The 23,485-nt window shown below is 48.3% G+C and overlaps 3 protein-coding genes across 3 annotated transcripts; 1 reads left to right on the forward strand and 2 right to left on the reverse strand.

Moving 5' to 3' along the window:
* Positions 1-5,716: 5,716 nt before the first annotated feature.
* Positions 5,717-7,706, reverse strand: LOC142879925 (voltage-gated potassium channel regulatory subunit KCNF1-like). Its single transcript, XM_076013487.1, has one exon. It carries the CDS (start codon positions 7,374-7,376, stop codon positions 5,844-5,846), a length of 1,533 nt encoding a protein of 510 aa, XP_075869602.1. The 5' UTR covers positions 7,377-7,706; the 3' UTR covers positions 5,717-5,843.
* A 1,671-nt stretch (positions 7,707-9,377) lies between these two features.
* pdia6 (protein disulfide isomerase family A, member 6) lies at positions 9,378-16,319 on the forward strand. The gene is made up of 13 exons (XM_076013460.1): positions 9,378-9,520; positions 9,886-10,027; positions 10,968-11,025; positions 11,267-11,393; positions 11,762-11,868; positions 11,954-12,090; positions 12,799-12,913; positions 13,545-13,685; positions 13,774-13,858; positions 13,976-14,048; positions 14,129-14,287; positions 14,972-15,068; positions 15,718-16,319. The coding sequence occupies exons 1-13, from the start codon at positions 9,502-9,504 to the stop codon at positions 15,787-15,789; spliced, it is 1,332 nt and encodes a 443-aa protein (XP_075869575.1). The 5' UTR covers positions 9,378-9,501; the 3' UTR covers positions 15,790-16,319.
* Positions 15,909-21,992, reverse strand: hpcal1 (hippocalcin-like 1). The gene is made up of 3 exons (XM_076013465.1): positions 20,949-21,992; positions 19,668-19,773; positions 15,909-17,237 (listed from the first exon to the last, which is right to left on the reverse strand). Exons 1-3 carry the CDS (start codon positions 21,324-21,326, stop codon positions 17,140-17,142), a joined length of 582 nt encoding a protein of 193 aa, XP_075869580.1. The 5' UTR covers positions 21,327-21,992; the 3' UTR covers positions 15,909-17,139.
* Between the last annotated feature and the right edge of the window lie 1,493 nt (positions 21,993-23,485).

A 23,485-nucleotide genomic window follows, 5' to 3' on the forward strand; every position in this document is an offset into this window, starting at 1 on the left:
CGCATCTCTGTCTGTGTTTTTTCTTTTTTTTCTCTCTCTCTCTTAAGCGTTTCTACATTGGAGAGCAGCTGGAGGAGGATCGGGCGGCGGGGGGAGGGATTCAGAAAGCGTTCAGCGGACAATAAAATGATAGTGTTTTTCCGCGTCTTCCGCGTCTGACATTGAGGGAGATTACCTGCTCGCTCGCACTGCGGCGGCACACGCATCTGAGGACGGAGCTGCGAGGGGCGAGCTGCTACGCCGAGGCATTATGCACTCGCACTCCTATTCATATTAATGTGTTTGACCAACCTCTGCGAGATTAGATTCCGCCAAGGCATCCCGGCTGAGCGGTTTTACTTCTTATTATTTTCAAAATTATTATTATTTTTTTCCCCACCACGGCTGAAGAAACATCCTCATCGTGAATCATTACCTCCTCTCTCTGATTCTTTTGTTTTTTGACTGCAGCTGCTGGCCCGGAATTTTAACTAGGAACGGAATGCACACAGAGTTTGCTTTTCTTTTCTTTTTTAAAGAAGCACATGAGTAATTTCTTGAGGTGTTTGCGATGCCCCGTGTTGAAGCTTCCCTCAGATGAGCCGGCGTTCCCAAACCTGACGGATTTATTCCTCCTGACGTTGTCTCTCTCAGATTTTTACAGCCAAGTCCAAGCAGATAGCGGCAGCTCACAGCTTCGTCTTAGCGCGAGTGACACCTCGAGATGAATGTCTCGAGGTGTCCGCCAAACTCCAAGCCAACGCTTGTTAAAACAATATTTTCACTCAGGGAAAAAAAAAAAAAAGAACTCTGTTGGGGTTCTTTGTCTTCTTTAACGACGAGATAAATCATGTCATTGGCGTTATGCTACTGCAGCCTGCACGCTGATGACTAGCAGCACAAAACTTTTGGCCCGGCACCAATCCTACTTCCCATTTTCAAAACCCGACCTCTTGACCTTTGACCTTTGGCTCCACATCACAAAGGGGAGAGGTTGAAACTTACCACCAGAACATGTCATAAAAAAACACTCTTATGGTTGTATGTGACCTGCTGTGTTATCCCGAGATGCAACATAAAGCCTCGGCTGTTGTTGTTAGCGTGTGTGGTTAACAAGTATTCTTTTAGCTCGATTTGGAAAAACTAGCACTTTTTATCACCTGGACTGGAATTTGATACGTTGGATGTAAATTTTGTTTTGCGAATGGTCATGGATAAGATTAATCACATAAATAAGTTTCCATAATCACATGCAGTGTAGTAAATAAATCATTTATGTAAGGTTAAAAATATTATTTCCTGTCACAGTTAATTCGTTTGTTGTCCAAACACAATAAGGAACCAAAGTCCTTTATTTTGTTACAAGGGGGAAACATTTTGGGTGGCACACTCCGCTAAAGCCACGTGGTAGCCTTACTGAGTTGCAGTGAGAGTGTTTTCTCTCATGTCAAGTTGCTGTACGTTCACACAGAAGGTTAACAAATTCAACCTCTGGTCATGACAGGCGGCCCGACGAGGTCATCTGTTTGTCTGTGGAGTTTGACGTGAGCGCCTAGCGCAATTCTTTTTGTGTATCTTTGTTTTCTTGATATGCACTTTATGTTGATTTCCGTTGCGTTGCAGTTGTCGCGGCGAGAACGTATTGACGCTCCCAAGATGTGACTGAATAAACGCCTGTTTTTAAAGAACCGACCTGCGTCCGCGTCATGAAGAGAGCTACACCGGCTGTTGTGAAATACCTGGAAGCATCACGAGGTTCAGAGAGGTTCTGGGAACGCAGGGAAACGCGGTAAACGCGACGCCGTATGCCGATCACGACCATGAGGCAGTTAGGAGAACAAATTTACACTGGCAAACTCAGCGGCCCGGGGCCTGGAAGGCAACAAATGGCTGAACGGGAGATTTAACGGAACACTAACCCGCACGTACGGCCGCGTCTCGCGAAAAGCCGACACGACGTGTGAGGGACTCTGTTTGTTATTCCGCGCTCGGTCTCGCTGCGAGAGAAACGCTTTCATCATCAGCTGGAGAGGGGAAAAAAAGAAGAAAAAGTCGCAGCGCATTCTGCCCTGTGGATGCAGTGTGTGTGTATGGGGGGGGGGGCGGTGTGCACTTCACACCTGCAGCGCGGACAGCACGGGCTCCTGTCTGCTAGCCGTCACTCAAAGGTCGCGGGGTTCAATTAGAGCAGCGGTAGCGCTTGTAGGATGGGAACGGGCAGCCGACGGAGCAACTGCTTGCAAAAAAAACACAAACACAAGGAGAATCAACACATCGTGACTATTTATGCGAAGCGCGGTAACGAGGCTCAGGAATGCCTCCTATCTTAAACACCCACTGAAAAGCAGCGCGATGACCGGCGCGGTGGGCGTGAAAATTATCCGGAGGGATCAACACAGGTCTCCACCGAGTGGATCATCACGCGCGGCCTGTGGAGAAATATATATATATATATATGTATATATATATATATATATGTATATATATATATATATATATATATATATATATACATATATATACATATATATTTATAAATATATATATATATATATATATATATATATATATATATATATATATATATATATATATATGTATATACGCTGCTCGCTGCAATTATTTTGCTTTGCACTCGGCTGGTAGGCGGGTGGTGTTTGTATACGGCCGGCACAGTGTTGGTGCACAGTGTTGGTGCACGTGTTCTTGGAAAAGAAAAAGAAAAAGGAAAAAACATCTAAATTTAAAAGAGGAGGGGACATTAACATGTGCGCCTGCCGCCGGCACCGCTGCCGTGCTTAAGGAAACATTGTTCCACCGCGAAAAAAAAGACAATGCGAAGCCTTCTGACGTCCCCCGAGGTTCCACAAAGGAGGCTCGGACGCTGCTGCTGGCCGGAGGAGATAGCAACCCTAGTCGGAGTGAGTGGGCGGAGGACGGCACGCAGAGTGCTGCTGCTGCCGCCGCTGCCTGACCCCCACCTCCCACCCCCCGCCACCCCGCCCGTGTGATCTCCCTCTCGGGGAAGCACAAGCGCAGCCCTGAGAAGCGGAGGGCGAGGAGAAGGAGGAGGAGGAGGAGGAGAAGGAGGAGAGGGAGGGAGGAAAAAAATTAAAAAGCAGACGTGGGCTAAAAGTGGATCGGCTGCCTCGCCGCTGATCAAAAATAAAAATGCTGCCACGCGTCCATTGATCCGACCCCCCCCCCCCCCCCCCGACCTCCCAGCACCACCACCCCCACCCCCACCCACCCCACCCCCAGTGGCCAGAGGCGGCAAGCGAGATGTGTCACCGCTCCTTCCTCCATTAGAAGTTTGTCAGGTGTTAGTCATAAAGAGCACCGCTGCCGCGGAGTCTTTTTGTGCGAGTTTTTTTATTTATTTTTTTCCCCCTTAAGGTAATGATTGAGACTGCGACTTCCTGTTATTATCCCCGACACCCCTCTGCCGCTCATACTCCGAAGATCAGAGTTCTTCTCCCCACACCGAGTGACTGAGCGCGTGCCTGCCATCTCGACTTTGTAAGCAGAAATGGAATAACTTTCTTTTTCTTTCTTTCTTTTTCTTTCTTTCTTGAGATCGTGACTCAGTGATTGACTCCAGAAACCAATTGTCAACTTTTTTTCCCGAACCGAGTGCACGCAAAAGGAGAAAGACTCTCTGGCTAAAGCAGCGGCGGCAGCAGCTGTATATTCATTCAGTGATTGCGAGCATATCCGCAATTATCATCATTGCAGGCTTTTGTCCATTATAAGCGCACTTTTTGACACCGTACCAGCAAAAGCTGATTGACAAATAGTTCCAACAGATTGCTGGGTGCTGTGGAAATGGTTGACAGGCACCAGGAATCGCTGGAGGATATTTTCAGTGCAGTGCAGAGAAACAGCTGCAAACGGATAGAAATGCTGAAATAGCGCTGAAATATTTTCCGCATTGTTCAAAAAGTCGCAGCTGCGCGCGTCAACGGGCTCCTCGGAAATAATAACCCGCGTCTCTTCTTTTTCTTCTTCCGCTGCTTTCGCTTTCTAGGAAGTGAGTGCAGAAACGCAGGTCAGGGAATGAGCCGTTTGTGACGTCACAAAGAGCTAACGCAAGACAAAGCGTAGTTGGAGGTCAAAACTGCAGGAGGCTGTAAACACAGGGCTAAATGTGATCTTAACGATTTCTTGGCAGTCTGCCTTGCTGACATGCTAAATGCACTGAGGATACTAAGGCTGTAAAAACATGATCTATAATATGTGGCTTCCGCTACTTCAAGTAATCCCATCCCAAGTGTCAACGCCCAAAGACACCAGTGCAGTGCGTTTGACTGACAGCAGTGTTTTGTATCAAAACCACTTTATTAACTTCAAGTTGTCAGCAAATTCCATTTCAGCAAATGAAAACCAACACCACGTAGCAAGCAAATTCTCTCCGATTACAACTGCAAAAGAACACAGATAGGGAAAAAAAAACCAAAAAAACAAGTACATGGGGGATACACAGCTCTACAGCTCTGTTACATTCTGGCCGAGATAGGGAAAAGGATCGGGGCTGATTCAACTCGCTGCAGCCGAACCCACAGAGACAGTACATTCATTTTATTTCTCCACTGCACCACCGCAGGCGAGGTGGGGGGGGTGGGGAGGTGGGGTTTGGGGGGGTTCGATTTGTTGACGATATTTTCTCCATTCCAGACAACAGTGTCACTCCGCACAAGCAACGCTGCGCACTTCAACAACAACAACGACAAACTAATCACAGCATTAACATAAAACGCAACGCGATCCAAGGCGATGGCATCTGGGGATGTGACATTTTAATTGAAGACGTCAAAAATTTTTAATAGCATCCCTCCGACTGCGCCGGGAAATTATTCAATTTGCCGAGCAAGCTTCGCGCCACTTGGGCCCGCGACGTAGGAGGCAGGCGGCCGTTCTATTATTATTCCTACAAGTTCCGGTTGTGTTGACGCCCCGCTCGGGGAGGGACGGGCGAAAAAGGAGGCGTTATTTATGTTTCCGCCACCGTGTTTACTCTGTCAAAGTTGGACAGAGCCCGCAAGATGGAAAGAAAAAGGTGGAGGAGGATGCCAACTCAACAGGTCTGTCGTCATTCCCTCTCGGGCCCGTAAAAAACTCGGTGCTCAACTTTTACAGCCGAAACCCACCCGGGGGGCGGGGGGACGGGGGGGTGGGGGTGGGGGCGGTGGGGGTTGGGTGAGGGGCTGCTTGAGAAGTGGAGAGCAGACGGCTGCTGCAAAATTTAAACACCATCAAAGGAACGTGTCCGGCAGCCAGAGAAGCTTCTGCGGGGGCCTGGTGTCGCTTTGCAACCAGCCTATCCGATCGCGCTCGGGCTCCCTTTAACATTCCTGCGCGGCGGCGCTGGGCTTCCGCATTTGATATTTAGCTCATCATCGCACAATGTAAGCACGGCCGCTGCCCCTCCTGACCCTACTGGGAGCGTCGAGCGGGTCGTATATTGGAATTTTTGCGGCAGGGTGCGGCAATCCGTCCTGGGGGAACCGCTTGTTGCCACCCAAATATAAACTGCGGCACATGTTTGTGAAGGAGAGGACAAACACTACAACGCATCGCAGAGCATGGCAAGGACAGGGGATGGGATTGGGAATGGGGGGGAGTGGGGTGTTACATAAGAAGAACCCCAATCAGAATGTGACTGCGCAAAAGGAACATCAAATCAATACCTCAAGCGTATTTTGTCCCCCCTTCTTTTTTTTTAATGGGCACGATTTCGCACACTGCATTCGCGGTCCTCTGGGATCTTAACCGCAGTCGCACTATTTCTATGAAGCTATTTACACGCGCGTGACAAACCCCAAAAAAGCGAACCCGCGTGGTTTTTGGCCCGTCCGGTTGGCCGCTCACGAGTTGAAATACTCGGCGGCCTCGGCCGTGCTCTCGAAGCTGGTCTCCACGCTGGGGGTCTGGATGCCCTGCGACCCTCCCTTGGGGTCCTTCAGCAGGGGGATGTAAGTGTCGCTGTGACAGGAGTGCATGGCGTTGTCCCAGATCCCGGCGCCGCAGGCGTGCTGGCGGAGGCCCGGCGCCGAGGCCCCAGCCTCACGGTCGCCGCCGTGGCCGCCGTGGCCCGAGCGCAGCGCCATCAGCTCGATCTCGTGCTTGGCGGCAGTCTCCAGCACCTGTTGCTTGTTGTAAAAGAGCACAAAGTTGTTGATGATGGGGTGTATGGGCAGCGCGATGGCGATCACCCCGCACAGGAAGCTGATGGCCGCGTTGCACCGGCCCAAGGTGGTCTTGGGGTAGACGTCCCCGTAGCCCACCGTGGTCATGGTGATGACGGCCCACCAGAAGGACTGGGGGATGCTGGTGAAGAGGGTGTCCGGGTGGTTCTGCTCCATGGTGTAGCCCAGCGCGGAGAAGAGGAAGACCCCGACGCCCATGTACATGAGGAGCAGGCCCAGCTCCTTGAAGCTGCTCTTGAGGGCCGACGTGAGGGTCTGCAGTCCCGAGGAGTGGCGCGCCAGCTTGAAGATGCGCGCGATGCGCATGATGCGCAGGGCCTGCACCGCCTGCTGCACGTTGGCCAGCTCCATCACGCCGGCGCCGAAGGAGGTCAGGACGAGCACCACGAAGAAGGGCATGATGGCCATGAAGTCGACGACGTTCATGAAGGCCAGGGCGAACTTGACCTTGTCGGGCGAGGAGACCAGGCGCAGCAGGTACTCGACGGTGAACCAGCCGATGCACACCGTCTCGATGACCTCCAGGGTCGGGTGCTCCGACAGGTTGCCCTCCGAGTCCTCCACCTGCAGGTCGGGGATGGTGCCCACGCACATGACCACGGACGAGACCAGGATGAAGATGAAGGAGACGATGGCGATGACGTGCGCGGGCAGCGAGGAGTCCGGCTTCTCCATCAGCCTCCAGAGGCACGCCTGGAAGCGCTGCCAGCCGCCCGCAGAGGGATCCCCCTCCCGGTCCACCAGGATAGTCCTCACCTTCTCGGCGATCTCCGCCAGCTCGTCCTCCACCTCCTGCAGGGCACCCTTGCAGCAGTCGTCCAGGAGGTCGGCGCCGATCTTCCAGAACTCCATCTCCTTCATGAAACAGATGGGGCAGATGCCCCTTTTCATGTGAATCTCCCCGTAGTAGTACAGCTCGATGATGCATTTGAAGGCTTCGGGGTCTCTGTCGAAGTAAAACTCCCCTGTGTCGGAGTCGTAGTCGTCGCACAGTGCGGATATTTCTTCGGGCGGTTTGAGCGAGCGCTCCGCCAGCTCCGCCAGCTCCGCCAGCCGCGTGTCCGGGAAGCGGCTCAACACGTCCCCGTATAACACCTGTTTGACGCCGCCGATGTTGACAACGATCTCCGTCTCCTCGCTGGCTTCCGAACCGTTGCAGTCCGCGTACCGCGACCTCTGCTTGCTCCACATGATGGTGACAACAGGTCCGCCTTAAAAGTCGAGATTTTTTTTATTACCCCCCCCCCCCCCCGCCCCCACCACCGAAGTGTCGACTCTGTCAAGGTGAGGTACAGCAGGTGATTGGTCGAGTTCCGTGCGTAAAGCCTCTTTGTCAATTTCCTTAATCTCCGTATTTAGTGGGTTGATGTGTGGAGAAAAGATGAGATTTGCTCAGAGGTGAAAGCAGCCTGTCCGTTTATCACACCGCCGTGTTTGGCAGTGAACAGTGCGCCTGTGTGCGCTGACAAAGTTGGTGCTGGAAGTGCGCGTAATGTCAAGTGAACAATGATGGGAGCGAAACACTTCCGGTAGTAGCTTCCAAAGCAAAGCTCTCGTTTCCTTGACGCCTGTCTCACAGAAGAGCTATCCAGTGAGACAAGTTGAAGTAATAATAATAACAACAATAATAATAATAATAATAATAATAATAATAATAATAATAATAATAATAATAATAATAAGAAGAAGAAGAAGAAGAAGAAGAAGAAGAAGAAGAAGAAGAATGATGTGGAAAAACAACAACATCGTCCTTAACAATAGCAACAATAGATGTGACGTAAAAATACTAAATCTATGCACATGAAAAGTTTGTAAATGTTGCAGAAAAAAGATATGGTGGGTTTTCAAAACTGGGATATTCCGACTCAAGTTGAGTTGATGGAACAAGAATAACATAAAAATGACAAGGACAATCTGTAAGAACAGTGATATAGGTTATGAAAACACATTCGGTCCGAGAATTAGACGCCATCATTTCTAACACTTCCAAAATGCTTTTATTTTTAAAAGCTTCCCTCAATGGATTCCGGTTGTACGTTCATCACTTTACGCGCGTTTGGCACGGCGCAGTGCACCCAGGCGCGGCAGACGATAAATCTCAGCGGCGTGTAATGAATTGTGAAGTAGCGAACGGGGAAATGAGACGCAGCCCTATTGGTTTTGACGGATGCCTAAGTGACAGCAATTAGCGAAATGGCATCAATTAACGGACCCCACTCCTCAACTCTTAATATATTAATCACCGTTATTATTATTATTATTATTATTATTATTTATTTATTTTTAAAAATAAAATAAACAACTACGTGTTGTTTCCCAAACCTCTAGACTGGCACACTCCCATCTTCCATTTTGAATGCATTAGGATGTCAACAGAAAGATCGGAGTGAAATCACGATTGATGATGATCACCCAAACAGAAAAAAAAAAAAAAAAAAAAAATCACACCATTTTATGAGCTAAGATGCGAGACGGGGAAATATTGATGTTCGGTGAAAACTCTGAAGGTCAGCGTGTGACACCGTGGGATCATAAATGTCAGCGTCGATGAACCAGCAGCACCGATGATTTCCTGAATTGTTCGCTGTCATGTTCTCATGCTGTGCGCGCGCGCTGCAGCAGCAGCCGGTGTTCAATGACTGACTGATGTGCCGACAAATTGATCGAAAGCGCCACAGGTCGTCAGCCTTGGTGGATGTCTCCATCTAGTGGCGTTCATTTAGAATGCAGCTGTGTAACGAAACAGCTGTTGCTGTGGCGTCATTTAGAACGTTATTAATTATTATAACGAAACTCGCAATGTGGGTCGAGTGGTATGTTTCCGGTGTGGTCATGTGACACTTTGAAATAAAATTATTTTTAAAATGACAATGCCGATATATTTTGGAATTAAACGGTCCAATTTTATAAAAGAGAACTTAGTCCTGTATTTACACTGTTAAAAGTTTAATGCCTGAGTGAGAATCTTCAAATTGTCAATAAAGTTAGTAATTCAAACACCCAGGCAACAAATCTATCCATCGAGCTATCTGATGAAATCGTAAAAAAAAATAATAAAGTGTACAAAAAGTGTGGTCAATCTGGGTGCGGAGTTGCATCGTTCCCTTTCTCTTTCATGCGTGTATACCCGTAAACTTACACGGCGCTCGCTGATTGGCCGAGGCGCAGCCTCACCGGTCGCCGGCCAATCAGCGTGGGCCACGGTGAGATTTTCGATCTACTTTTCTGGGAGACGCAGCGGCGGCGGCGGCAGGACCGACTGGCGTGCGAATCTGTGTGTAGCTAGCACTGGAGGTGAGCAAGACAGGCTGCCGTCATGAGAACGCTCGTGCTTGGTGAGTAAACCGCGATTACGACCTTTTCCCCCTCCGAGTGGTGTATTTTACAAGGGTGTTTCTGCTAAAAAAAAATTTTTTAATAAAAATAATAAATGTTGTCTTAATGAGCCGTTTCCTCCCCTGTTAGCTTAAATGGCTAAATGAATGTGATCATCGCGGCGTCAGGCCCGCGTTATCGTACCAGCAGTTGGGGGGTGGGGGGGGGGTAAACTTAGGGCCACTCTTCACTTGTTACGTACATATGCAGCAACGTGCATTGAAGCGTCTCCCCCGTTGTTTCGTCACCTTTCCTGTGAGACGCACAGAACGACCCGTAGCGCCGGAGTGAAACCCTCTTGTGTCGTGATCTTTTATCCTCCCAGGGGTGCTGGGTTGCGCCCTGGTGCTGTCCGTCCAGGCTTTTTACTCGGCCAGCGATGATGTGGTGCAGCTGACCCCCGCCAACTTCAACAAGGAGGTGATCCAGAGTGACAGCCTGTGGCTGGTGGAGTTCTACGCTCCCTGGTGAGTGCATGCAAATCATCCTGGAGCGCCACATCAGGGAAAAGCAGCACGGGGGGGGGGATGGGGGTGCAATGCAACACTTCCTCCATTGACTTAAAGCATGAGTTTTACTTTTATAATTAGTTGTTGTTATTATATAGTAATTAACTAGTTGTTGTTTTTTTTTTTGCGGCACTGTTGCTCCTGTTATTATAAAACACTAACAGCAGAATGGCACCAGTTCAAGAGGTCAGGCTGCACTGACGGCCCGAAGTACACGTCCAAGTAAAGCTACAGGGCAAACTGTCGGCTCTCTCTGTCCTCCCAAGTCCCCACATTTTGATTGACAGCCGAACACGGCAAGCGAGCGAGCGCTGGCGAGAGCGAGTCTCAAACAGGAGGTGGTAAATACGCAGCGGACGTGTTGATAGTGGATTATTTGGTTTTCTGATCAGCCGTCTGTGACGCATCGCACGAAATGAGCCCAAGCCGCTGGACTGTTCCCAGCCAGCGAGACGTGTGAAGCTGAACTACACTACCGGTCGAAAGTTTGCACACATACTTCTGGTTTAATGGGGTTTTTTTTTCTTTCATTTCCATGACCGTTTACATTGTAGGTCGTCCCTCGAGGCATCAGAACTATGGACAAACACATGTGGAATATGTGTTAAACAAAAAAGTGTGAAATTGACTCAAACACGTTTTATATTTTAGATGACGTAGAGCAGCCGCCCTTCGTATAAAATGTATCTAACATGTAACATATTTAGGTATTTAACACTTGATTTTCTTTTGCCACGTTAATCCACGTGTCTTGGTCATATAGTTGATGTCTTGAGTATCTACAGTGTAGAAAGAATAACCTTGAAAGCAGTAGAGGTAAAGAAGAAACCTGTGTGTCCAAACATTTGACTGGTTTCTATTTGCTCATCGCTCCTCCCTTCCTGGTTCACCGCTGCAGGTGCGGCCACTGTCAAAGTTTGACTCCAGACTGGAAGAAGGCAGCCACAGCCCTCAAGGTAAACACATCATCCTTGTTGTTTCTCGTCTGTTTATCATAAATGTTTATTTCAAAGCTTAATTTAGACGTATTCTGTTCAGCCTTTGGAGCTGGATGGAAGAAGCTGTTAATCATTTGTTAAATTGTTGACATTTGTTTAATCCCCTAACAGCACCAATCAACCAGAAACTGATGTTTTGTCTTGTCGCTATGCTTGAAACTCAGACTCCTGTCTTGTCTTTTCTCTCATCCTCCTTCAGGGTGTCGTCAAGTTGGGCGCCGTCGACGCCGACCAGCACAAGGCGCTGGGCGGTCAGTATGGCGTCAGGGGTTTCCCCACCATCAAGGTCTTCGGAGCCAATAAGAACAAGCCTGAGGAGTACCAAGGTATAAGATGCGTAGATGTGAATCTTTAGCAGAATTCAGAAACGGGTTGAGAAGGGAAACTTGACGGGCACTTTGTTATTTATTTTAAAATCCTTTTTGTTATTTCCTGTAGTCTTTTTTTTTTTTTTTTTTTTTTTCCACATTTGCTTTCAACCTGTTGAATTTTCCAAAAACTGAGTGAGCGCTAATGCGCGGGAGGTTCAGTTCAGTGCAATATCTTGGAACAAGTAGCAAGTTTTGAAAAGTCAAGGTTGGCCCGTTCTGCTCCTTCTGCGAGTTTCCTGGACTGTTTGTCTCCTTGAAAACTGCATTGTCGCAACACAAACGTTCTCACCGACTTCTCGGGCTGCGTGTGTTCTCTCCGTCAGGCGGACGCAGTAGCCAGGCCATCGTGGACGGCGCCATGAACGCTCTGCGCTCTCTGGTCAAAGACCGGCTGAGCGGCAAATCCGGCAGCTCCGGCTACAGCAAACAGGTGAGACTCGCCTAATTTTTTTAAAAAAATTTTTGGTTGTAGATATTTGAAATTTTGACGGTGCTAAACAACCTCTTGACTGCAGGGCGGCGGCGGCGGCGGCGGCGGCAGTAAGGAAGACATGGTGGAGCTCACCGACGACAACTTCGACAAGTTGGTGCTGAACGGTGACGAGGTGTGGATGGTGGAGTTTTTCGCCCCCTGGTGCGGACACTGCAAGAAGTGAGTCCATCACGCAGTGAAGCGGTTCAGAGACGCTGCCAAAGGTCAGGGGAGTGAACTTAGCAGGGTGTGTCGGAGGGGAGCAGCAGCAGCAGCAGCAGCAGCAGCAGCAGCAGCAGGTGGATGGAGCTAGGGATGCAAATGATCGATTATTATTCATTCATTATTCATCAGTCGTTGGTTGATTGACCTTATCGATCCATTAACGATTAATTGATAGGCGGCAATTTTTTTTTTCCTAAGAAGGTAAATTTCACAGTGAAAAATGTGTAAGGAAGACATTATTTAACCCTTAAGTAATGTTGAGGGTCCACTGTGAGCCATTCTTACATTAGAGAACAGTAAAAACACCCTAAACATTTACGTGAGTTATTTGACTTAAGTCAATCAAGTTCTTTAAAAAAAAAAGAAACCAAAAAAACAACAACCTTATGACCATCACAGTATCTACAGGTGAATTGCTCTTTCCTGCCACTGCACTGTTATGATATTAACTACCCGTGTCAAAAATGAATTGCGACTAATTTATTTAATCGACAATTAATCGATAATCGATTAATCGTTATCGTAAAAATATATATATCATGGCAAATGTCTCAACATTGACACTGTTTTTAGTTGATGCCGTTTCACCTTTAAATTCAACCTTATCCAAAATGGCGAGTGGCCGATCTGACCGTTGATCCTCTCCTGCCGCTTTGCCTCCAGCCTGGAGCCCGAATGGGCAGCGGCAGCCTCGACCGTCAAGGAGCAGACCGGGGGCAGAGTTCGCCTCGGAGCCGTGGACGCCACCGTGCACCAGGTCGTGTCCAGCCGCTACGGGGTGAGTGAGAATCCCGAGAGGTCATCAAGGGGCAGAAACCAGCCGGAAAATTTAGCTGCGGAATGATAATTAAAAAAAAAAAAAACACATCGCAGTGCACAGCAGTGCCGAACTGTTAGCATCACATCGAGGACGGCTTGACCTGTAAATCCTGTTCAGTTTTGAGTTGATTGTTTTGCCTTTAGTCATAGTTCCATATCATGTTCGTCAGACTGCACTCCGATTAATCTCCGCTTATGGTCTCAACTTTTATCAAATCAGGCGTGCTTCACATTTTGACGTCGCAGCCACAGGCATCGCAAAGTAAAGGAACATTCCAACCACTGACTCACGAGTTTGCTCAAGATTCAAGATCTTCATTGTCATGATGCAAGCACAGCAACATTTTTGAGTAGTCCGTCGGCTTACACCGAGAAAGAAAAATAGAAATACGTATTTCATTCATAAAGTCTTTTTTTAGATATATATATAGAAATATAGCACATGTAAATATGTTTTTTTTTTTTTTTTAAATGAAATCAAATATAAAAGATATAAAACAGATACTCGAGTCGACAACATCAAACGAATCTGGTCGACTTGAGCGTATTGGCGGAATTAAAAGTGGCACGCGACCTCCTGGTTGTTGCAGATCCGAGGATTCCCCACCATCAAGATCTTCCGCAAAGGCGAGGAGCCCGAAGACTACCAAGGGGGGCGCACCCGCGGCGACATCATCGCCCGGGCCCTGGACCTGTTCTCCGACAACGCCCCTCCCCCCGAGCTGGCGGAGGTCAGTGCGCACCTGGATTCTGCCTTGCTGAGCCGCGACGGCGTTTTATTTACACACTCGCGCCTCTCTCGCAAATTCTCCGTTTTAGATTGTCAACGAAGACGTGGTGAAGAAGACCTGCGGCGACAGTCAGCTGTGTGTCATCGCCGTCCTGCCTCACATCCTGGACACGGGTGAGGCCGCACACGCCGGACATAATGTCTCCCCAAATCGGCTGGTTTTTATTCCACGTAAAGAAAGCCGCGGTGCAGTAAAGCCACCTCAAAGAAGGCGTTGATGTTGCTTTGCAGGAGCCTCGGGAAGGAACGTCTACCTGGACGTGATGATGAAGATGGCTGAGAAGTACAAGAAGAAGATGTGGGGGTAAGGACGGGAGCTCACAACGTGGCCGAATCGCTGATTTACGAGCGGCTCTTAACGACGACCCGCTCGCCCTCCCTCAGCTGGCTGTGGACCGAGGCCGGCGCCCAGATGGAGCTGGAGGCCTCGCTGGGCATCGGAGGCTTCGGCTACCCCGCCATGGCGGCCATCAACACCCGCAAGATGAAGTTCGCCTTGCTCAGGGGCTCCTTCAGCGAGACGGGCATTCACGAGTTCCTCAGGTAGGTGGCGCCGTCGTCTCTTCATGCGCCTCTGCAGTGGCTCCCTTTAGCGTTGAAAAAAAACAACAACCTAATAACATGGGAATACATTTGAGTTTACAAGGAGAGGATTCCCCCCCCCCCCCGAAACCGAGCATGTTAAGGAAAGCATTTGAAAGAGAGATGACACAAAGCCAAAAATATCCGCATGGACACGGAAACGCTGGAAAGTACTTACGCCAGGCCTTATGGTGGCGCTGTGGTTTTACTCCCTGAAGGCTGAAGAAGAAGAAGACCTGAGTCCCAGGTGTATTTACAGAAGCTAGCTCGCTAATGTAGCACGACGAAGACGGCAAAAAAAAAAAACAACCAAAAAAAACGCGGTGTGGATGGACGGCCTCAGGTCTCCCTCACCCTCTTAAAGGGGCAGTGTAATGCACCAGGTGAATGTTATTTAATGGCAGATAGGGCAAGATGGCGCTTTTGACAGTGAAGGTTGCAGACCCCTGGTTTATACATAAAGGATAAAGGCAAAAAAACCAAAACAAAAAGCTTTACTTGCAGTGTGATTTCATTCTAAATGTCAAAAAGGGTTTTGTGGGCTCCCCGTGTGGGTCCAAATGGCTCTTCTGAGTGGTAAAGGTCGTCGACCCCTGGTCTGAGGCGAGGGCAGTGGGCGCTCGCTGATTGTCGTCCTCTCCGCAGGGAGCTCTCCGTGGGCCGCGGCTCGACCGACACGCTCAGGGGCGGGGCCTTGCCCAAGATTCACGCCGTGGACGCCTGGGACGGCAAAGACGGACAGGTGAGTGGGAGTCGCTCGGACGGGTGCGGACCTGCGAACGTGTTGGTGGGAGTTTGAAGCTAATCGACGGCAGTTAAAGCGCCGGCCGGAGCATCCAGAGTCTGCACGGCCTTACGTCTTACGCCAAAAACCCCCGAGACGAGCTGCAGTGTGCTGTCCGGTCTGGATAAAAGAAGGGGGGGGGGGCATTCAACTCTGAAAATAGCATTCAGCTCTGATGAAACTGCTTCAACTGCAGCATCCAACGCTAATCTCTTTAGCAGCAGCGGCTCGGCTCCGTCGCTTCCCGTGCTCCCTCATCTTTTCTCCGCTCGGTTTCTTCCTCTGCCACCTCCGAGGGGTGGATATTAAAGATTTCAACGTCGCCACAGCTCGTATTGACATCACAGAGCGGACAAGAGTGAGCGACGCGGCAGCCCTCTGCTAATGTCGCCGTCGTTCTAGTTCCGCTCCGGTTTTGTCACAGCTGAGAAGGGGAAACCAAAGCGACCGCCGATGGATTGCAGCGAGTCTGGTTGTCAAAACCCCGGCCGTCGTGTGCGGTTAGCAAACAAAACAGAGCAGCCCCCACCATTTATTTTAACGGCGCTAATGTGATTTTTCCATGACCGTCTTCGCCGACGGCCTCTGCCTCTTCTGTCAACCGCAGCTTCCTGTCGAGGACGACTATGACCTCAGCGACGTGGACCTGGACGATAACATTGACAAGGACGAGTTATGAGCCCTGATGGGGGAAGAGGAAGAGGAGGAGGAGGAGGAGGAGGAGGGGATCTAATCCAGACTGTCTCAGCTGGATCTGGTCCAATTTTTTTTTTTATCTATTTGTTTTTTTTTTTCAACCCCCACCCACCCACCCGGCCCGACTCCCTGCGCGACCCGCCTCCCTTCTCCCGTGGACGAACGGGAGGCGAGCTCGCCCAGTTACTGAAATACTCCAGAAGGGACCAACGCAGGACGACCTGCTGGTCGCCGCGTAGTCTCTGTCGGTCACACGCGGGGACGGAGAGGAGAGGAGAGGAGAGGAGAGGAAAGGAAAGGAGAGGAGAGGAGAGGAGAGGAGCCGACTGCCTCCCGTAACCTGCTGAGCATCAGAAGCTGCTCGCGGAGGCGGTCCTAAATGCGGCTCTTTGCATCGCGTCAGTCGTCCGTTCTCCCCCGTCGTCTTCAGCCTCCACTCCCCCCTCCCCCCTTTTTTCTTTTTTATAGTGTGCACAAAGCCTTTCAATAAATATCCAACCACATGTGACACAACTGTTTTCTGCTCTTAAATCTGTCAGAGTGAAATGTTGGTAAGTTTCTATCATGTCAGTCCAGGACAGGGTGAGGATGGGGCACAGGGTGGCAATGTGGGAGTGTCAAGTGTAGATTTTTCTTACACGACTTTATTTCAATTGTGTGAAAACAAAATGATGTTGTTTTTTTTTTTTTGTTACAAAAATAAAAAGGAAAAAAAAACAAACAAACGAGCACAGTCGGCGTCCTCATTCACATGGTCACGTGTCACGATATCAAAAAAAGGCGGAGCACAAACGCATGCAATACCAAAGGCGCGTATAGCTTGTCGGGCTGCTTTCCAAAAAAAACTTCCCCAAACCTGCGCAGTCAAGTCCAATTCATTGAAACCATGAGTGGTGTAATTAGTTTGCTCTTTGTGTAACAAGGTAATACTTACAAGCACATAACAACAGTTCATTTAAATATAAGATATGGCACTTCACTTGTGGAGAACTGTTCTTAAAAAAAAAAAAAAAAAAAAAAAAGGAAGAAAGAAAAGCATTTCATTGCAGCAGAGCTTCTGAAAAGCGTTTTTACGGAGGATTCTTTCATTGTAAAAGCACATCAGGGTCCACAAAGGAGGAGCCACACTGTCGTGAGAGATTGATGTAAACAATAAGACAATGGAGTGTTGGTCAAATTATAAAAGACTGAGCTGAGGGTGGGTGATGATCAGCTGAGCAGCAGGAAGCCAGATGAAAAATGTGTGCGCGCTGCATTTTGGAGAGAGCGTTTGTGTGTGTGTGAGTGTGTGAGTGTGTGTGTGTGTGTGTGTGTCCGTCAATGTCTCTGGTCCTCAGAACTGGCGAGCGGCTCCCTGATCCGACTGTAGCAGCCTGACGATGGACGGGTCGCTCTTGGCACCTTTGATGAACTCCTCCAAAGACAACCTGCCTGCGGAGAGCCGGGGGGGGGAGGGCAGGGGAAGAAAAACAAGGTTCAGCGTCAGCAGCAGCCGTCACAGGTGACGACGGTCTGAGTCACGCAGCAGACAGACACGAGCTAAAACACGCTTGTCCAAGAATGGAACAGGTGTTTTTTTTTTTTTTTAAAGAAAAAAGAAAAAAAGAAGACCATGAACTGGTAGTCATTAAAAAAAAAAAAGGCCAGGTACTTCAACCAGTAGGAGATGCTGTTGGGCAACTGTTTCTAACCTGAATCTCAAACTCCAGCCAGTAGCAAACAAAGCAGAACTGATTAGATCGCAATGTGGTTATTTAGCCTGTTCTACTAATAATTGAATTAAATTAATTAATTAATAATAAAAAATTAAAAAAAAAAAAACTTATGACGAGAGCAATCTGATCATGTAGGAATAAAATGTACAAAAATAGAGATATAAATATACTAAGAGAAACAGTCTGCCGCAAATTATGGATGAAACAGTAATTGTAAGAATGACATACAAAAGATTGTTAAACGCTTCAATGAAGCACAAGAGGGGAAACACAACGTGTCTCTTTTCTAAATTGTCTCATTTAATGCAGTCCACGCACATCTATTTTGTATTTATTAATTTAGTAGCTCATTCATTTCAAGTCCCCACCTCGTCGTTTGCGGATGATTTAAGCTAACTTGAACCGGCCTTTAAATTCTGACCAATTAGCGGCGTATTTACGCCTGGTAAATGATTGACAGGTGTCACTTAAAAGGCGCCGTGATTAGCTCGTCGTTCGCCCAGGAAAACCGTGAATTTCAAAACTGGTCAGAAAAATAGTCGGAAAACAGCGGTCGCTAGCATGAACGAGTTGGATTGTCACGCCCCCCCCCGTCAAATGTTGTTCAACTTACTCGAACGGATAAACGTCAAAGCTCGATTAATAGACTGGCTGACTTGGATGACCTGGTGATTGGTATTTCTGCATCTCAGACTCATGACGCGAGGTTCATTTCAGTAAAGGTAGGCCTCCAGTGTACAAACTACTTAAACAAAATATATATGCGCTGATTTAATGAGATACCACTGTCCTGGATGCCATTCAGTCAATGCCAACTTTTTTTTTTTTTTTTTTTAGATACATATGATCTGGTGCCTGGTCTGCGTATTTAACAAACTGCTGATCAACAGGGATGTTCACGCACAAGCATCTCTAGGGTGTACAGGACGTAGCTCCAGTGAGGAGGAAAATGCCTTGATGTCAGGGGTCAAAGGTCAGAACGGGCAGCCCGCAGAACCACTGGTTTCATCCATATAATCAGAGTAGCGTCTGTTAACACACAACACCTCCAACCCTGAAGTAGTGTATGTGTATATACACTCGCCAGCTACTTTATAAAATATTGGGTGTGGCTAATCAAGTGGCCAGTGAGTGTACGTCTGAGACTATCATTTTACACCTAGCATGACTCTTCCTACCAAAACCATTGCTGTCCAATAACGCTGAGCAATGGTAAAAGTCAAATTGTTAGAGAGAGAGAGACAGCGCTAAATTGGGATGCAACAATATTTGGTATTTTACCGAACTGTCAGTATAACAGTAAACAACATTGTGCAAGTAGATCCACTCATGAACCAGCACTAGTGGTGCGGCTCAGGCTTTCTGAGCATTTTAGTGTTGATGTTTTCTGGAAATCTATAGGTTGTTTTTTGTAGGTTTTGCGCAATTTAATTGTGTGAGGCTAAAAATGGGCGCACACACACACACACACACACACACACACACACACACACACACACAATATGGCTCCTTTAAAACTCCAGTCTGACGCACAGCGCGGCTTCTCCTTTTGCTTTTTCAAAAATGAGCCTCAGCCCTCCTGCCGCTCGCTGAAAAGCTCCCCGCTATCTGACAAAAGGCTCCTCGTGGCAAGAGCGAGGTCTCGCGCGGACGAGCGCCGCGTCACCTTTTTCACACTAAATGTCAAACAGCTGGCAGTGAGGCTGCTCAGCGGGCTTAGAGGGCTGCTAATGATCTGGTGAGTCATGTTCATGTAATATGGTGTTATAATGTGACGTTTGTCCGGGTCAAGCCGTTTCCTCGGCTCTCTCTCACCTCCGCTGCAATACAAAAGTCAGCGATATGCATTTTTTCGTGAAGGCACAAATCCCTCAGGGGGAGAATTGCACACTCTGGCTGAATTGGAAGCAGGTAAATTACCATTTATTTTTTATTTATTTTATTTTTTTTAGGTCGATTGGTGCTTATTCATCCGTGCGTGTGAATCCATAGAAGATGACACTGCAGTTTGCAGAGAATTCATTTGCGCACGCACACACGCACACACACACACAATAAGTACATCTATATTTATCTATTGAATTGTCCAATTGGAGGAAAATCAAGTTAAAGTCTGTGTTCAACGTAATGGAACAATCAACCCTACCATCATTGTCGGTGTCCATCTGTCTGAAGATCTTATCCGTCCTTTTCTCTGGGGTGGATTCATCCTCCGGCATCTTCATCACCGACGATACCATCTTGTAAATTGCCTGCAAGGGACGGAAAGGAGTGGCCGTTTTTTTTTGTTTTTTTTTTACCATGCGCGCATTTATTTTCTCGCTTTATTCCTCGAAGCTTTTGGACGGCCGCATCGCTCCGGTTGCCTGAGCTCTGCATCGTCTTCTGCGGCCGCCTGGTTAATGGAGGTGCTTCTGGCAACAGGATATTTCACCCTGTGCGCTTCACGTCACGGCCCGTCTAAAAGGTCTGCTCTCAGGTTTTTACCTGAAAGCAGAGCGAATCCGCAGGAGCAAAAAGCACCCGCTAGGTTTTTTTTGTGTCCCTTTCCCTTTTCTTACATTCGTTTGTATCCCCGCACACAAGAGTCTGAACCAATATTGATATGGCCCTGCAGCCTGCCCGGCTCACCATATTGGAAGAGTAAATATAGCCACGGTGATAAGAGGAAAACGGAAAGGTCAGCCTGCACCCGTGATGTGAGGTGAAACTAATTGCGCTGTCCAAAAACGGACATTTAACGGTGGCACTGGAAACGCCGACCAAAAAAAAAAAAAAAATGCATCTGGCAAAAAAAAACAAAAAAAACAAATCCTACTGGTCTTATTTGTTTTTCCTCATTAAGTTTATCAGTAACATAAAAATGCTTTAACTGTATTCTTGAGCACGTAGTTAGTTAAAAAAAAAAAAAAAAAAAAAAAAAGTACCAAGTAAATAATAATTAAAATAACTTTTTTTTCATTGTGTTGGGAAAAACTGGCAAAGTCCCACTAGTGGAAGTATTAGTGGTATTAACAATATGTTTGTCAAGCCTTCTCATTCTTAGCTAGTCAACTTCCAATGAACAAAATGTGTCCACCCTTGACTTCTTTTGCCTGCTCCACTTTTCGCAAAGTGTTTGCTAAAACATGTTGTTGTGGAAATCAGCTCTTTGTGATGTCACAAAATGGCACCGCTACCTTGTTGTTGTCCATGTCCAAACATGTGGAAGGTCCAACATAGGGATGCAAATTATCGATTCATTCATCATTAGTTGATTGACCTTATCGATGGATTAACGTCATTATCATCATTGTCATTATCATCATTGTCATTATCATCACCATCATCATCTAGCTATGTTTTAGTGGCTATGGGATTATCTTTTCTGGAAGCATTCCAGGCAGAGGAGATGGGAATAGAAGTAGGTCATCCTCGTCGTCCTCACCTGAACTATCTCCAGCATCTCCGCCCGGCTGATGTACCCGTTGCCATCCAAGTCGTACATGCTGAAAGCCCAGCGCAGCTTCTGCTCCAGGCCGCCGCGGGACGTCACGCTCAGGGCAATGATGAACTCCCGGAAGTCGATGGTGGCGTCGCCGTTGGTGTCGAACGTGCGAAAGACGTGCTCGGCGAACTTGGACGCGTCGCCGTAGGGGAAGAAGTTGGCGTAGATCTTCTTGAACTCCTCCACGGTCAGGTGGCCCGAGGGGCAGTCCTTGAGGAAGCCCCGGTACCACTCCTGCAGCTCGCTGTCCGTGAACTCCGTGTTCTCCCGCAGGTCGTTGAGGACCTCCGGCCGCAGCTTGCTGTTCTGCTTCCCCATTGGGGCGCGGCGCTGGCTCCGGGGCGAAGGCGGACGGCTGGGGCGCGACTTCTCCGACCGCGGCTGAGCTGGATAGAGCTTTCTCTCGGCGCCCTGCAGGAAAAGGGAGGGGGGGGACCGACAACCCTCGTTGTGAGCCTCGCGTCGCCGAGATAAATGATTCACCGGTTCAGTAACTCGCTCTCTTTCTCTCTCGGTTTGTGTCGGGTGCTTTATTATAAACCTTCTGCTGAAGGGAAGCTCGCGTTTCGAAGCCTCGGACGAGAAAATGAAAAAAAAAAAGAAGATTGCTCAGACGTGATGAGGCTGCGCGGTGGGAGCCGGCCAGATCTGAGTGTGAATCTTTCGGCACGGTTATTACCCACCTCCAGGTTTCATTAAGTGGCCTATTGTGGCCTTCTGTAATTCTTCCTGAAAGCCTCTTCTCTAAAGGTCAGGCTCAGAACAACAGAGGGGTCTGGTGAGACCAGACATTATCATTAGCGGTAATCCCTGTTGGAATCGTAAACCCGATAACGGAGTTTCTTTTTTTACAGCGCAGTCGTGGCAGACGAATTAAAGATATTGATAAATAATGACCAGTAATTTGGTAGAGGCTCTTTGATTTGTCTGCAACCTGGCACCCCAGAGAGATTGTTTCTTTTTTTTAAACCGTCGAGCCACGCATCACCAGAAAGACCACCGAGATCTGTCTGTGGAGATTCATTTATCCAGGTAGCAAGGATTTTATTTCAAAACACTGGACTGTCCCAATTCCCAAAAGTCCTTGGGAATTGCTCAAAATGCGTACTCGGAATGCGCCCTCGTTTTAGCCAATTTCCAAGGCTGCACCGCTAATATCCTTCGCGTACTTATGTATCCCATGATGCTTTGCGTGCTGCTGCAAAGCATCGTGGGATCCTGGGAAGTCAGCTGAAATTAGCGGCATCTACTGGCAGAGACACTTCATATAAATTTAAGTATTAAATTTCACATAAAATATTCAGTTTTAACATCGTCTTTTTATTTATTTGAACATTCAACGGCATCGTTAGATGGCGAACCAATGGTTAGCTTGATGCTATGAAAACGTCACTTCCGGGGTTGGCCAGCGGAAGGGAACGGCGGTGACGCAACAAGCAAATACGCCGACGGCTAGACCGTCCCGTGTGGTTATCAGGTAGGTGGGGTTTGGTCCGTCCTTCTAGGCTGGGTCCTCGAAGAACGCTTCCTTCAGACGGAGGACACTCGGTTTGAAGGGTGCAGACCCTGAATTGAGACACAGCACATCTTCTCTGGCTCACATATTGGGCTGTCATGTGACCTCAGTCATGTGACCCTTATGTGTCTGAAACTGCCAGAGCTACTTCCTGGGGGCCAAACAACTGATGAAGGTGTTTGGATGAACGCTGAAACGTCTTGTGTTTTTAAAGTTGTTCTTCACGCCCAGTGTTTCGAAATAAAACCCTTTTTTGAGGAGCACCACAATCATGTCTATCACACACAAGCTGAACAATCATTTCTAACTGCGAGTGTAGTCGGGGGGGAGCTACAGCTGGAGGCTTCCTGCTGGTGCACGGTGCAAAAATTTGCCTCACGCCCCGCAGTTTGCCGCAGCGCAGCGTAGTCTTTAACTGGACTATTGTCAAAGCCGGTTGGGAGTAAATCGAAAACACGCTGCCCACGCAGAAGAGGTCCTCAGCGCTATTGTTCGTTCTTCTTTTAATGTGAAAACGCACCCCCCCCCCCCCCGCGCTAATAAAAGGCTACTACTGCACCATCCTTGCTCATCATCTCTTCTTCTCTTGCTTCTTCTGCTCCTTCTTTCCGTCCTTCTGGTTGCTTCCTGGTCTCATTAAAACTAAAAGGTAGCAGCTTTAAGGCTGACTGGGGATGCTGCCTGTTGGAGGTGGGCCCAACGTGAAAAATACAATCTGAGCTGCCGTGTAAGATGCCATGAATAAATTGCACATATGTTTACATATGGGGGAGGGTTATTTATACCATATGTGCGATAAAACCATTACACCATAAAAGGTATTGCGTAAGTCGCACTGGCGCGTTAGTTCCATTCACAACGAATGGCGAGGCGGACGTAGGTACGCAGTGCCTCGACCGGTCGCAACGCTGGGTTTATTTTTAGGGGTCGACGCGGAAACTGGCCCGGGCTGCGGAAAATG

The sequence above is a fragment of the Nelusetta ayraudi genome, unplaced genomic scaffold (assembly GCF_046127955.1).
Source record: "Nelusetta ayraudi isolate G7.1 ecotype Tasmania unplaced genomic scaffold, CSIRO-AGI_Nayr_v1 ptg000151l, whole genome shotgun sequence".
Taxonomy (NCBI): domain Eukaryota; kingdom Metazoa; phylum Chordata; class Actinopteri; order Tetraodontiformes; family Monacanthidae; genus Nelusetta; species Nelusetta ayraudi.

Bases quoted from the DNA above. Each gene is read 5' to 3' on its own strand.
- LOC142879925 (XM_076013487.1), bottom strand. From the start codon at position 7,376: ATGTGGAGCAAGCAGAGGTCGCGGTACGCGGACTGCAACGGTTCGGAA.
- hpcal1 (XM_076013465.1), bottom strand. From the start codon at position 21,326: ATGGGGAAGCAGAACAGCAAGCTGCGGCCGGAGGTCCTCAACGACCTG. The intron at 19,774-20,948 runs GTGAGGACGACG...CGTCCCTTGCAG, and splicing joins AGATGCTGGAGATAGTTCAG to GCAATTTACAAGATGGTATC. The intron at 17,238-19,667 runs GTAGGGTTGATT...GGCTCTCCGCAG, and splicing joins GATGGACACCGACAATGATG to GCAGGTTGTCTTTGGAGGAG.
- pdia6 (XM_076013460.1), top strand. The intron at 11,869-11,953 runs GTGAGACTCGCC...TCTTGACTGCAG, and splicing joins GCTCCGGCTACAGCAAACAG to GGCGGCGGCGGCGGCGGCGG. The intron at 12,091-12,798 runs GTGAGTCCATCA...CTTTGCCTCCAG, and splicing joins TGGTGCGGACACTGCAAGAA to CCTGGAGCCCGAATGGGCAG.